The 12,947-nt window shown below is 37.4% G+C and overlaps 1 protein-coding gene across 5 annotated transcripts in view; it reads right to left on the bottom strand.

The window, feature by feature from the left end:
• The window catches only part of XPO4 (exportin 4), a gene marked incomplete at its 5' end in the record, with an annotated part of 103,554 nt that overhangs the window by 71,227 nt on the left and 19,380 nt on the right, over nucleotides 1-12,947 (bottom strand). For 4 of the 5 annotated variants that reach the window (XM_081125519.1, XM_081125522.1, XM_081125520.1 and 1 more), the window contains 2 exons: nucleotides 6,245-6,383; nucleotides 11,888-12,029. In XM_081125519.1, the coding sequence (XP_080981645.1) occupies nucleotides 6,245-6,383; nucleotides 11,888-12,029 (281 nt within the window). Of the gene's footprint in view, nucleotides 1-6,244; nucleotides 6,384-11,887; nucleotides 12,049-12,947 lie in introns of all 5 variants that reach the window. The other variant, XM_081125523.1, reaches the window with a different exon arrangement.

Here is a 12,947-nt window from a genome sequence, read left to right as displayed (position 1 = left end):
TCAAGGTTTTATTGTACCTTCAAGTATTGCCTCTTTACCCCTTGTCACAGTCAGGGCTAGATATTATTTCTGTACTGGAGACAGTGACTGATACTCAAGAGGATCAAAAACAAAAGCTGTTCTAAATAATTTAGAGTGGTGAATTTCAGTGAAATCTGATCAAAGTTGACTGATAAACAGGAGACTGAGTTTGTCTACTAAAGTTTACAGGGATTAAACTAGTATTTATTAGATGAATAAATACTATTAGTACAAGTCTGAGACTTATAAGAGGTTAAACATTGCAAGGCTTCATTTATCCAAAATAAAAAAGAATTAAGTCAGTATCTGTTCATTTTCCAAATGTAGCAAACATTTTTAATGGAACTTACTATATGTAAATATTTTCAAAAGACTTATTTCTAAGGCACTTAATATTTGATGTTGTAATACTAAACACCTGGAATCTACTAAAATGCATAGCCTTGCATGCCATGACCAAGTGGCACCAGAGTCCGGGCTCTTTGATTTACGTTACTCCCATTTTTTTTAGTCATCCTTGTCTGGTGTCACACATGCTGTTGGCAACGTGACTAGCACTAACAAGCCATCCTAAATTGATAATTCTCATTTCCAACAAGTTAGAAACCAAATAATACAATTTATTAAAACTATATCCAAAATAAATTCGAAATAACAACACGCAGGGCTCTTTCTGGAGTCCAGTACAAGAAATCCACTGTTTAAACAAAGAAGTCAGGAAATCTGGGTTACAAGTCCATGATTTACTACTTCAGGCACCTGAGGGCAATTCATTTCTGTCCTGGCCTCACTTTTCTCATCTACAAAAAGGGTCACCACCCTCTGCCCTGCCTTATTCATGTGATTGTCCTAAGGTTTAAATTAAATCATGCAGGGAAAAGGACCAAGTAAATGGAGCAGGTTACCATAAGGCGAAGAAGCAACAGGATTTTTATCATCATCATACAAAATAATCACCTATTTTGGCTTTTCTGGTCCTACTTCTTGATTATCTACATTCCACCAAACTAAAATCAAAAGGCAGGTTATCAATTAAAAAAGGGAAAGCCAAACGAGAGCATCACTAAAGTAACAGAGCATAAGCTCAGTTACCTGGATTAATGAATCAACTTTATCTCTACACCTTAACACTATATTAATACAAAGGGAAAGTGAAAAATGAATACATGATGTACTCCCTATATTTTGAGCTGTTGATAAATTTAAAAAGAAAATTTCAATATGTAGAACAAGCAGAAGAAACTCAATGAGGTTTCAAGGTTATGAAATCATCTAATCTGTTCTCTTTCATTGAAGTACTGAAAGTCCACAAGTTAATTCACTAACAACTAAGTAACTGTTGTCTTCACAATAAAGTCTTACAGCAGCATTCTCATTTCAAGTAAACGCCATTAATTTCATGATGGTGAAAAAATATCCTAAGAGATAGCTTGCCTTACTCACCAGCTTACTATAACAAGCACAAGATACTCAAACACTAACTCCAGCTGACAAAATACAATACTCTTGTTCAGAGGGAGGACTGTCTCTTATAATAGCCTGGCTCTTACCCCAGGAGCTTTATTACCAAGAATAAACTTTATGAAAGGTTGCCATACATACAGACTTCCAGCTGCTTCTCTAAGCAAACGAGACTTGTAATAAGAGAGATTAAGCTAGTGTCACATTCAGGGCAGTGCTGCTGTGGACAAGTGAGTTTCTCACTCACTTCTCTCTCACATGGCAAAAAGAAAAGAGACTTAAATGCTAAATTAAACAGCTTTAAGAGATTTAATATATACCTACTTTCAAAGGAAATAAAACAAACATGAAATAGATTAAAATTTGCTTAAACATTAATTTCAAATAAAAAACTTAGCTACTTTCCTTAGGAAGTATCTATCCCTCTCAACCTAGTACACAACAGACCTGGCCCTTGCAAACTGCGATGAAGCAATCTCAGCAACCTTTACAGCCGTAGAGGGAAAACAGCCCGTCCACAAAGATGGGCATGAAATAATCTATTATTTAATAACTATACAAGCATAATCGCTCTAAGAATACATACGATACATGAAAAAATGTATTGTGTCTAAAAAATATAATCTCCTTAGGAAATATTTTATGAATTAGATATTCTTCCATAAAATTATCTGTAGAGAATCAAGACAAATAAAATATTTCTTAAAGCATTAAAAGTAGAGCTAATAAGTTGGTTTTCTATTTTTTTAACTACACAATTAGTTTTCACTCATGGATAATAGCATAAATACTTCCTTCTGACTTTCAACACTTAAAATATTATTTGATAGAAAAAGAGATAATTTAGTAGCACTCAGGTCCTAAGATTATATAAATAAAGGGGTAAGACCAATGGGGACATCAACACTTGCTGAATGTTTACTAAACTCACTGAGTGCTCTCTCCTCTGCTGGGCAGCCCCTAAGTGTTAATCCACAACAAAAATCAGTGAATCATGCTATACTGCCCCCAAACTTATTTAAACATGTAAGTTAGACTAGTACAAGGGGATGGACCACCAAAAAATATACTCTTGGAAAGGGAAGAGTGAAAGCCAGACTACAGTTTCACTCAATGCATGAGGTCAACCTCTTTCATTCACAGAAATCCATCAATTATCTTTTTCCAAATATCTCTTAAAATCACCTTTATAAAGGAAGTTTCTAGCCAACACAAACCTTCCCCACAGCTCTGATTACTTGTCTCTACCCCTTGTTCTTCCCTTGCCCATAACAGCCACCACTGGATGGCACACATGGCCATCACTAACAAAAATTCATGCAAATAACAAGAATACCGCTATACATACATCATTCTCCTTTCTTATAAAGTCTTAAACCTCTCTCCCACTGCTGTTCATGTCTCTGAGACTAAGAAAACCTTAAGTAAATTCTTGTACCGCTCCCAAAACTTCTCAACAGTCTGAGGAAGAGAAAGAGAGAGGAACGTACATTAAAACATTTTAATGGTCTGTAACCTCATTTTTTGCGAACTACCAGGCAAGGACAACAGGGATGGCCACAGTGAGCACTAAACTTGCCACATAAATGCAGTACTTTTGAAGTTTAATGTTTTCAGTGTAGTCACCATAATAAATTCATCCGGCAATCTTGAAATTACATTATACCTCCCACTACTGATGTCCTACAGCTATAAAAAGTCTGTAAACTCTGTTAGTAGAAATTAAACTTGAAAAAAAATCTTTCTGTTTTGGAATATTTCATAAGGATATTAAATTTACCCACTATTCTTAAGGGTATGCACTGTGTATAGAGCAAAATCTTCTCTAATAGTGACATCTGTTCCAATCACTCTCGGAACATCAATTATTTCAGGGGCTCAAAAAAGTCCAATTGCCAGGTTGTGTTGAGATGACTTTTTGGAGTGGGTCAAACTGCCCAGGGAAAAGGAAGTGGGGAAGTCAACTCCCGTGTCTGTGCTCATTCCTGAGAGAGGCAAGGGACTCCTGAGCCTTTACCTTCAGCATCCAGGTGCCAAGAAGCTATTTGTGGAGGGTAAGGACAGAGCACAGAAATTCTACTAACCAGGGAGAAGGCATTAGTCTTATGACATGGATGCCAAAGTTACTGGTTCCATTCCTGGTCAGTTTTAACAAGCTGGACTCCTTCACTGTGAATGTCACGTAATACAACATGCCCTTAGTAGAATCTAACACAAAAAGATTAACCAGACTCGGAGCAGTGGACTAGGATAACACCTCTAAGTAGCAGCCTCAGTGCCAAACCTTCCCCACAAGCTCTGGTTAGTTGTCTCTACCACTTGTTCTTCCCTTGCCCATCATAACAGCCACCACTGGATGGCACACATGGCCATCGTTAACAAAAATTCATGCAAATAACAAGAGTACCGCTATACAACTAAGGCAACCCTGAAGCATCAGCACATCAAAAGCAAAACTCTTCATCAGAAATGGATACCATGTACACCAAGAGAGAGATTTTGAGAGTAATGATTAATATAGGTAAAAAGTAGCTCCCCAGTTATTTTTACCTCAAATATTTTTAAAGGAACCTTACCTGGGGACTATTTTCAGGAGAACTTCTCACTACATAAAACAAGCCAGCCCTAGCTGGTGTGGCTCAGTGGTTAGAGCAACGGCCCAAGGACTGAAGGGTCCCGGGTTCGATTCCGCTAAGGCACATACCTGGGTTACAGGCTCCATCCTTGGCCTGGCTAGGGCAAGTGCAGGAGGCAACCAATCGATGTATATCTCTCACATCGATGTTTCTCTCTCTCCCTTCCACTCTCTGAAAAGCAATGAAAAAAACATCCTCGGCTGAGGATTAAAAACAAACAAACAAGCCAAATGCCTCAGAAAATGTAGTAATTCAAACATAAACATTTTGAAGTTGCTAGTTGTTTGTTTTTAAATGTTTTTTATTGATTTCAGAGAGAGGAAGGGAGAGGGGGAGAGAGGGAGAGAAACACAATGATGAGAGAGTCATTGATGGGCTCTCTCATCTACTGGGGATAGAGCCCACAACCCGGGCATGTGCCCTGACCAGGAATTGAACCTCACCTCCTGGTTCATGGGTGGGCTGAAGTTGCTAGTTTTATATAAACAAATAAACTTTACAACACTAAGATTAAGTGAAAAGAACATAAAATTAGACCTCTAATTATCAACATCTCTAGAACTACACTGTCTAATATGGTTGTCACTAGCTACATGTGGCTATTTGAATATAAATTAACCAAAATTAAATAAAATTTAAAATTCAGTTCCTCAGTCACACCAGCCACATTTCAAATGATTAAAAGCCACCACCTTGCTGGTATTGTGGCCACATATTAGAGATAACAGGTATAGAACATGCACATCTACTCTTAAAGAATCTGCCACAAGCATGGCATAGAAAACAATATCCACACAATCAAAAGTCAAATTTAAATAGGAATACTCTATATCATGACTCTGATGGTAGTTCACTGGTACAACTGCACAACTCATCCACGTGTACACTTTAAATGGATGCAGTAATGCATATAAATTATTCCTCAAAAAAACTGATAAGAAAAAAAAAGAACAGACACATGCCCACTGATGACTTCCAAAGGTAAAACAAAAAAATTTCAGGGTTATATAGGAAGTTTCAAAGTCCTGACAACTTGCTTACGTATTCCTTCAGTCAAGGCCCTGGCAGGTCATTCTGGAGTCCCAGCCAGAGTGGTGGGAAGATGGCTGGAGCAGAGGTGAGAGCACATCTGTGCACGGTAAGAGGTGGGGAGAGAAGAGATCCAAGACACTGTGAAAAGGAAGGGACAGTGTGCAGGCCCCCTAAAATGTACCTTGACCTCCTAAACGCAAACCATCAATAAAATGATTAAAATCACACTCACTGAGAGACCACTGAAAATAAAAAATATTCATAAAGAATTGTAAGGTATACAGCCTCACATAGGTACTGTATCTTTTAAATGATTTAAAAAATTGGTAAAGTGAAAAAATTACCCAAAACATTTAAAGATTTAATACCTGAGAATCAGAACAGCCAGGTAGTACCAATCCCAATTTTACATGAGTTAAATGCCATGTGACTGATAAAGGTCAATTATTCTAACCAAGAATCATAGCTGATCACTAATACCAACCCCAAGCCCTCCTGCCCATGACAGAGTGACTACAACCAAACAGGCATTCTGCAGGCACAAAGAGTTCCCAAAAGGGAGACACAAGACTGAAAGGGGAACAAGCTAATCAGGCTCTCCAGAGTAATTCAATCAAGAACAATGGTTCTCAAATTTGTTCAGTTGACAGTGACACCTGGTAGTCACAGTCTGCTATACATAGTATATATATTGGTATAGCAACGTTTAATAAGTGTTATGTCAGATATCATTTCATATTTTATGCAAACATTTCTACTATCAATAGTAGCTGTCAAAGGTGTTTATTAAATAGGAAGGAAATGTTCAATAGAAAGAAAATGGTGAAGCATAGTGTGGTATATTAGCTTATAATATTTTACATCATTAAAATGATGCTTATGAAATCTACAACAACATGGAAACATTGGATCAAATGAAAAAGCGAACTACACTATATCTACAGTACATATACATATGAAAAAACTAGAAAAAACAGGAACAAAAGCTGCTTTTTCTTTCATGTAGATACCCATTACTATTGCTGTAATGGTGTCTGTATAATACAAAATACAAATATTAAATGTTTACAAATGTGAATAGTTAGCACACTTACCACAGTGGGATTGCCACTACTGATCAACTGGCTGACTTCATGAAAAATGCTCTTGCAGTCAATTGACTTATCTAGTGAGCCTCTTTTTACAATTACTGCTACTGCTAAGAGAATCTGTTCCCGAACATACTTTTGGAGGCTGTAAAACATAAAGATCAAAGTGAAAACTTTTACATAATTCTAATATAATAACACTCCCAAATTTCTCATTATGCCTGAATTCCTAATAACCTGCTTATGTCTGAATGGAGTGTAGCCTACTGGTTATGCACAGGCTCCAAAGTCAGAAGACCTGGGTGCAAATCCACACTCTATTATCCATTGGTTATGTAACCCAAGGTAAGATAGTTAACACTCACTCACAGTTTTCTCATCTGTGGAATGGGGACAACAGCAGAGTTGTTACAAGAATTAAATGTTCTCAAAACTGTGCCCAGTGCACACTAAGCACTATGTAAGCATTAGCTACTTCAGTCAGTGTTCGATACATGTAAATCAGCTCACTAAGAGCCAGATTAAGATTCCACCAACTAAGAGAGAAATTCTGACCTAATATCCATCTCCAACCACTTGTATAATCTTATATCCATCCCCTTTAATGTAGAAAGGCAACATGCTAACTATCCAAGACAATGTATGGAAACATGCAAAGTCTAAAAAATCTTTTTTTAAAATCTCATCTCTAAGATATCTTCCTTAGTGTGGTGGCAGAAGCACTGCTCCCAAGTGGGGGCAATGTAAAAAGCCCATTAGACAAGAGCATAGAGATTTAACTGCCTTTTCACAACTGTTTCTTAAAGGTAAACCTCAGAAAACAAAACCTTGAACTTTGCAATGCAGCCTTTAGAATGCACAAGGATACAACCACCATGTGCCCTTGAAATAACACCCCAATTTTTCCATTACAGTTGACTTATAGTATTATTTTATATTAGTTTCATGTGTACAGCATAGTGGTTAGACAATTATATAACTTACAAAATAATCCCTGAGAAAATTTAGGTACCCACCTGGCACCATGCATAGTTATTACAATATTATTAATTATATTCCCTATGCTGTACTTTATACCCCTGTAACCATTTTTTTAATTGATTTTTCTTGAGAGAAAGAAGGGGGAAGAGAGGGAAGGGGGGGAGGGGGGGAGAGAGAAGTGTCACTTTGTTGTTCCACTTATTTATGCATTCATTGGTTACCCTGACTAGGAATCGAACCTGCCAACTTGGAATGACACTCTAACCAACTGAGCTACCCAGCAAGGGCCCCTGTGACTATCTTCTAACTGCCAATTTGTACTTCTTAATTCCTTCTCCTTTTTCACCAGCCCCCCAACCCCTTTCCCATCTGGTAACCATCAGTCTGTTCTCTGTATCTATGAGTTTGTTCAATTGTTTTGCTCTTTAGATTCCACATATGAGCAAAATCATATGGTATTTGTCTTCCTCTGTCTGACTTATTTCACTCAGCATAATACCCTCTTGGTCCATTCATGCTCTTGCAAAAAAATCCCAAATTCCTTAACATGGCTTATAAGCAGTGGGACACAGCCCAACTTTCCTGGGACACTCCCAATTTACTTGATGTTCAACATAATTATTAATAGTGCTTTCTTTTACTCTGAAAAGTGTCCACATTTGGACAAAAATTATATGGTCACTCACTCCTAAGGCTCTTTATGGCTGGGTGCTGGCTCCCCCCTCTGATGTCACCCCTTCTACGCACACTCAGAACTGCAGGTGTACTGAACTTCCTTCAGTTCCTGGCACAAGGCTCACGCACTTCCAGGCCTCTAAATTGCTTTGTCCAGACAGCATCCCTGAACAGCGCCCCTATACCTGGCTGGTCATCACTAAAGAGGGTTCTTCTGTACCTCTGTTATAACACGAAGCATCTGTTACCATGGGTTTAACTTCATCTCTCAGATTGGCCTCCATGCTAGGACTGCTGCTACTGTAGTCTCATAGTAAAGTATAATGCCTGCCAATAATAGGCATGTTAGAAATTTATGTGAATGAACACATGTCCCTGTGTATAGACTAAAGTGAAAACTGTTTCTTCAAAACAAACACTTGAAAGCATTCCTTAAGCAAATAGAGAGATTCTATTATGATCAAGAATATGAGTTGAGCCCGGCTGGGCGTGGCTCAGCGGTTGAGCATCAACCTAGGATCCAGGCAATCAGGGTTCGGTTCCCGGTCAGGGCACATGCCCGGGTTGCCGGCTCAATCCCCAGTCGGGGGCGTGCAGGAGGCAGCCGATCAATGACTCTCTCATCATTGATGTTTCTCTCTCTCCCCCTCACCTTTCTTCTCTCTGGAATCAATATATATGAAAAGAAAAAAAAAGAATATGAGTTGACCAAAGGGAATTTTTACACTTTTGGGGGGACATAATAGTTTCAAATATTAGTACTCACTGACTACTAGAAAACGCACATAAAACTGAATACTATTACTAAGAATGTACATAAAGGTAGTTTTAAATATCTCTATTGAAAATAATTATAAATTACTAGGAAAATAAATAATAATAGCTAACACTGGGTGCTTATGATATGCAAGACTTTTATATAAACTAACTTCACAAAACTTATTACATTTAATCCTCATCACTATCTTTTGAGTACAATATTATTATTCACTCTAGTTAATAATCAGAAAATTAACGCACAAAGAGGTGAAATAATTTGCCCAAGGTCACAGATTTAGAAGGGGCAGGAGTGGGAGTCCTTTTCTCAACCACCATGATCTACTGCCTCTTTATAAAAGTGTACCTATGCCCGGCTGGAATGGCTCAGTGATTGAGCATCAACCTATGATCCAGGAGATCCAGTTTGATTCCGGGTAAGGGCACATATCTGGATACAGGCTCCATCCCCAGTGGGGGGCGTGCAGGGGGCAGCCAATCAATGACTCTCTCATCACTGATGTTTCTATCTCTCTCTCTCTCCCCTTCTCCTTTACTCTCTCTGAAATTAATAAAGATGTATTAAAAAATAAAAGTGTACCCTGCATTTCACTCTATGCAAATTTCGCTTTAATTAGGAGGAAAAAGAAAACCAAAAAAAAATTCTGTGCATGAAATGGCAGTATTCTCTCCTACATAACCTGCAGTGTTTGACCTACGCAGTACACTGAAAGTTGTAACTGACTCTAATCTACCCTGTAGGGCAGGAGTAGGTAATACCTGGCCCGCGGGCTGGACCAATAAATTATTTGGTCTCACCCTGCCAAGGCAACCACAGGCAGGACTTGCAGGACTCGAAATTCAATAAATCTAGGAACTTTTTTCATAGCTAATTTTTAAGTTGATAATTTTGTATGCCTATGAATGATGTTATAAATCTCCAAATGGCCGTTGGCAGAAAAAAGGTTCCCCACCCCTGCTGTAGGGCATCCAACTAGATAAAAAGTTTTTCATGAAAGACAAAAAAGGAAGATTATTCTAGAACAAAGAGACTACAAGGACAGGACAACTAAACCTGTGGTTAAATCCTGGATCGAAAAAATAAACTACAAAGGAGGAAAAGGACATCAATAACGTTATTCAGACAATTGGGAATATCCAAATATGAAATCAGAATTACATTAGATAATAGAGTATGAAGACGATGCCCTTAGAAGTCATGCTGAAGTGTTTAAGGATGAAGCATCACGATTTCTGCAGCATCCTTCCAGATGGATCAGGAGAAGATGCATATACATGTATACACACAGTATATACACACACAAGGGAGATCCAATATGACAAAACGTTATTTGAGACCCTGCTAGGGAAAGGGCATGTGCATGTTCACTGTACTATTACTTTATAAACAATTTTAAAATATTCCTGAACTAATCAAAATGACGTAAGGGTGAGGTTATTTTGGATAATACAAGGAATCACACATATACCCACAATCAAAATTTGCCACACCTTTAAGTCTACTAAGCTTTCTAGAACTCAGTAGTTCCCAAGTTCAGGAGGAAGGGGAGTGAGCTGTGATAAATGAGCAGCTCCAGGGCAAGTTAGTATCACACCCAAGTGCCCTCATCAAACAACAAATAAAATTTAAATAAAGAAAGAAAACCAGCATGGAAGGAAAAAAAAGAAAGGTTAGAAACTGGAGCAATTTTTTTCTTCCTGTTAAAACCAGAAAAAATAAGCCATTCTCCCTACCTTACACATACATGTATATCCACTCATCTATAGAACACATTATTTATTAAACCTGCAATACTAACAGGCTAGGCAACCTTAGCTTTTTTCTGTCATGCATGTAAAGCAGTCAGCACTAAACTGAGTGCTAAAGTCATGCCAATAATTATGAATCAATATTACAAACTCGAAGACTGCCAGTGAACAATCAGTAGAAAGGAAGGTGTAACAGTATGCTCTAAATTATTTTTAAAGCTTTATGCATGTTTATCACCATTAATCGACATTCCTCATTACCAGCATTTCTAATTACATAACATTTTCTTCATTGAACCTGGAAATGAACAACATGTATGCAAAAAGTATCCAACCACCAAAACACAGAGACTTCCTAAGACTTCCTAAAAGAAGTGCACCCAAGGCTTCCTAGAAGAAGACTTGGCATTTAGGGAACTTAAAAAAAAAAAAGGTAATAAATGAATCTTCCCCAAAAAAGTTGTATGGCTGATAATTTTCCTCTTATTTAAAAAAAAAAAATCATAAAGTAATAAATGTACACTATCTTGTAAAATGTTTAAACACTACAATGTGTATAACATGAAACAAAATTCATCTTTACCCCATTCCTCAAATGAGAGCCCCTCTCCAAAGGAGCTGTTAAAGAATTTGGTGCTTTTTTCTTCTAAAACCTTTTCGTATAACATACATTTCTATATACACATATAGGTAATGTTTAGTTTGTCAATGTACTTGATTTCTCCCTCATCTGTCTTGGGATACTCACCTGTTTTATAATGCTTACCAAGCACCAAAAGAAGAACAAGTACAAAGGCTTTTCAACTGAGTCCAAAATTAACTTTTATTTACAACCAAAATCTTCAGAACTAAACAACAAAAAACCTAACATCCGGTACAATCTTTTCAAAGAAATAACACCTAGTATTATAAGGTCATATAAAAATCATTATTTCCTTGGGTGGTGAACACACAATACAATGTACAGATGATGTATTAGAGAATTGTACACATGAAACCTATACAATTTTATTAACCAATGTTACCCCAATGAATTCAATTTAAAAAAATCATTATTTCACTAATTAGAAAAACATGCTACAATCATGTGTATGAGTTTTTTGTTTTCGTTTTCTGTTTTTAATATATTTTATTAATTTCAGAGAGAGGAAGGGAGAGGGGGAGAGAGAAACATCAATGAGAGAGTCATTGAGCGGCTGCCTCCTGCATGCCCCCTGCTGAGGATTGAGCCTACAACCTGGGCATGTGCCCTGACCGGGAATCGAACCTGGATCTCCTGGATCAGAGGTCGATGCTCAACCACTAAGCCACACTGGCCAAGCATGTGTATGAGTTTTTAAAATATGAGCCCCACACAGAACTTACCCACAGCGTCTATGATTAAAAAATAAAGAAAAACAAAGGGAAAAGCTCCAAAAGGATAAGCTTAGCACAAGTGTTTCAGCAGAACCTCTTCTGTGTACTTACTTGGGCCTCTGTAAGACGTAGGTTAAAAGGAATGTTCGCAGTGACTCGATGCTGCCTTTTTCCAAGAGAATCCACTCCCGGACCACTGCCTCCATGATGGCCGTGGCAGCTTGAAAGAGGACATAGTCCACCTTGCTTGTTTCTGAGGAGAGAATTAGATACTTTCTGTAAACAGCAGCTCATCTTCCCTTGAACACGTTGCATTTATTAATTGAACTTTTCAGACAAGGAATAAGATGGTTACCTGTTCTTTTTTTTTATCCAGTGACCTTGCTCTAGCACCACAAAGAGGTTAGTTCCTCTCAGAAGACACCTCTGGCAGGTGGCAGCTAATCCCCGATCACAATTTTCACAAACTTTCCTCACCTCTCTTCAACTGTTACTTCCAAAGCATGAAGAACTAAAAAATAACACAGCTTTAAAAAAAATAAAATAAAAATATAAAGCAGTCAGAAAACTTCCTAAGAGATTCTCACCCTGTGCAAAACAGAACTTGGTATCTGCAAAATACCTTAATAAACTAGTCTTTGAACATTACTATTTGTGATGAGCCACGCTGTTAAAATATTCCAATGTTAAGTAATTAAGCTTTCAGCAGGATGACCCATCTCCAATAGCAAGTTCAGAAATAAATACAATCGATGTTATTTTTTTCAAAATGTTAAAAAAAGTAAAATAAAATAAAAAAATTAACAATTTACACAAGGTGAGAAGTTCTTGTGAATTTTCTGATTGCAATACTGATCAAACTGAGTAAAATCCCAAAGCTACACTTAGAAAGATCCAGCCTTAACTAGCAAGTGATAGTTTCTAAACTAAAAACTGAATTCTGAGGGGGGGAAAAATAGAAAATTAACATACTTAAAAATATTTTATATTAATTTTCTATTTTTCTTTTATTCACCAATACAACTCCAGTCAGTTTCCAAACAGCATTATCAAAAGGGAGAAACAGTCAAAATAAGTCAAGAAAAAGTGGAAATTTTCTGACGCTCCAAAAAATAACCATCGTGTAAAATCCATGAGAAATCTATGATTAGACTACAGGTTATTTGCCAAG

This window comes from Miniopterus schreibersii (genome assembly GCF_964146895.1).
Source record: "Miniopterus schreibersii genome assembly, chromosome: 2".
Lineage (NCBI taxonomy): Eukaryota > Metazoa > Chordata > Mammalia > Chiroptera > Miniopteridae > Miniopterus > Miniopterus schreibersii.
Note: the sequence above shows the minus strand (reverse complement) of the source record. Positions and strands in the feature narration are given on the sequence as shown.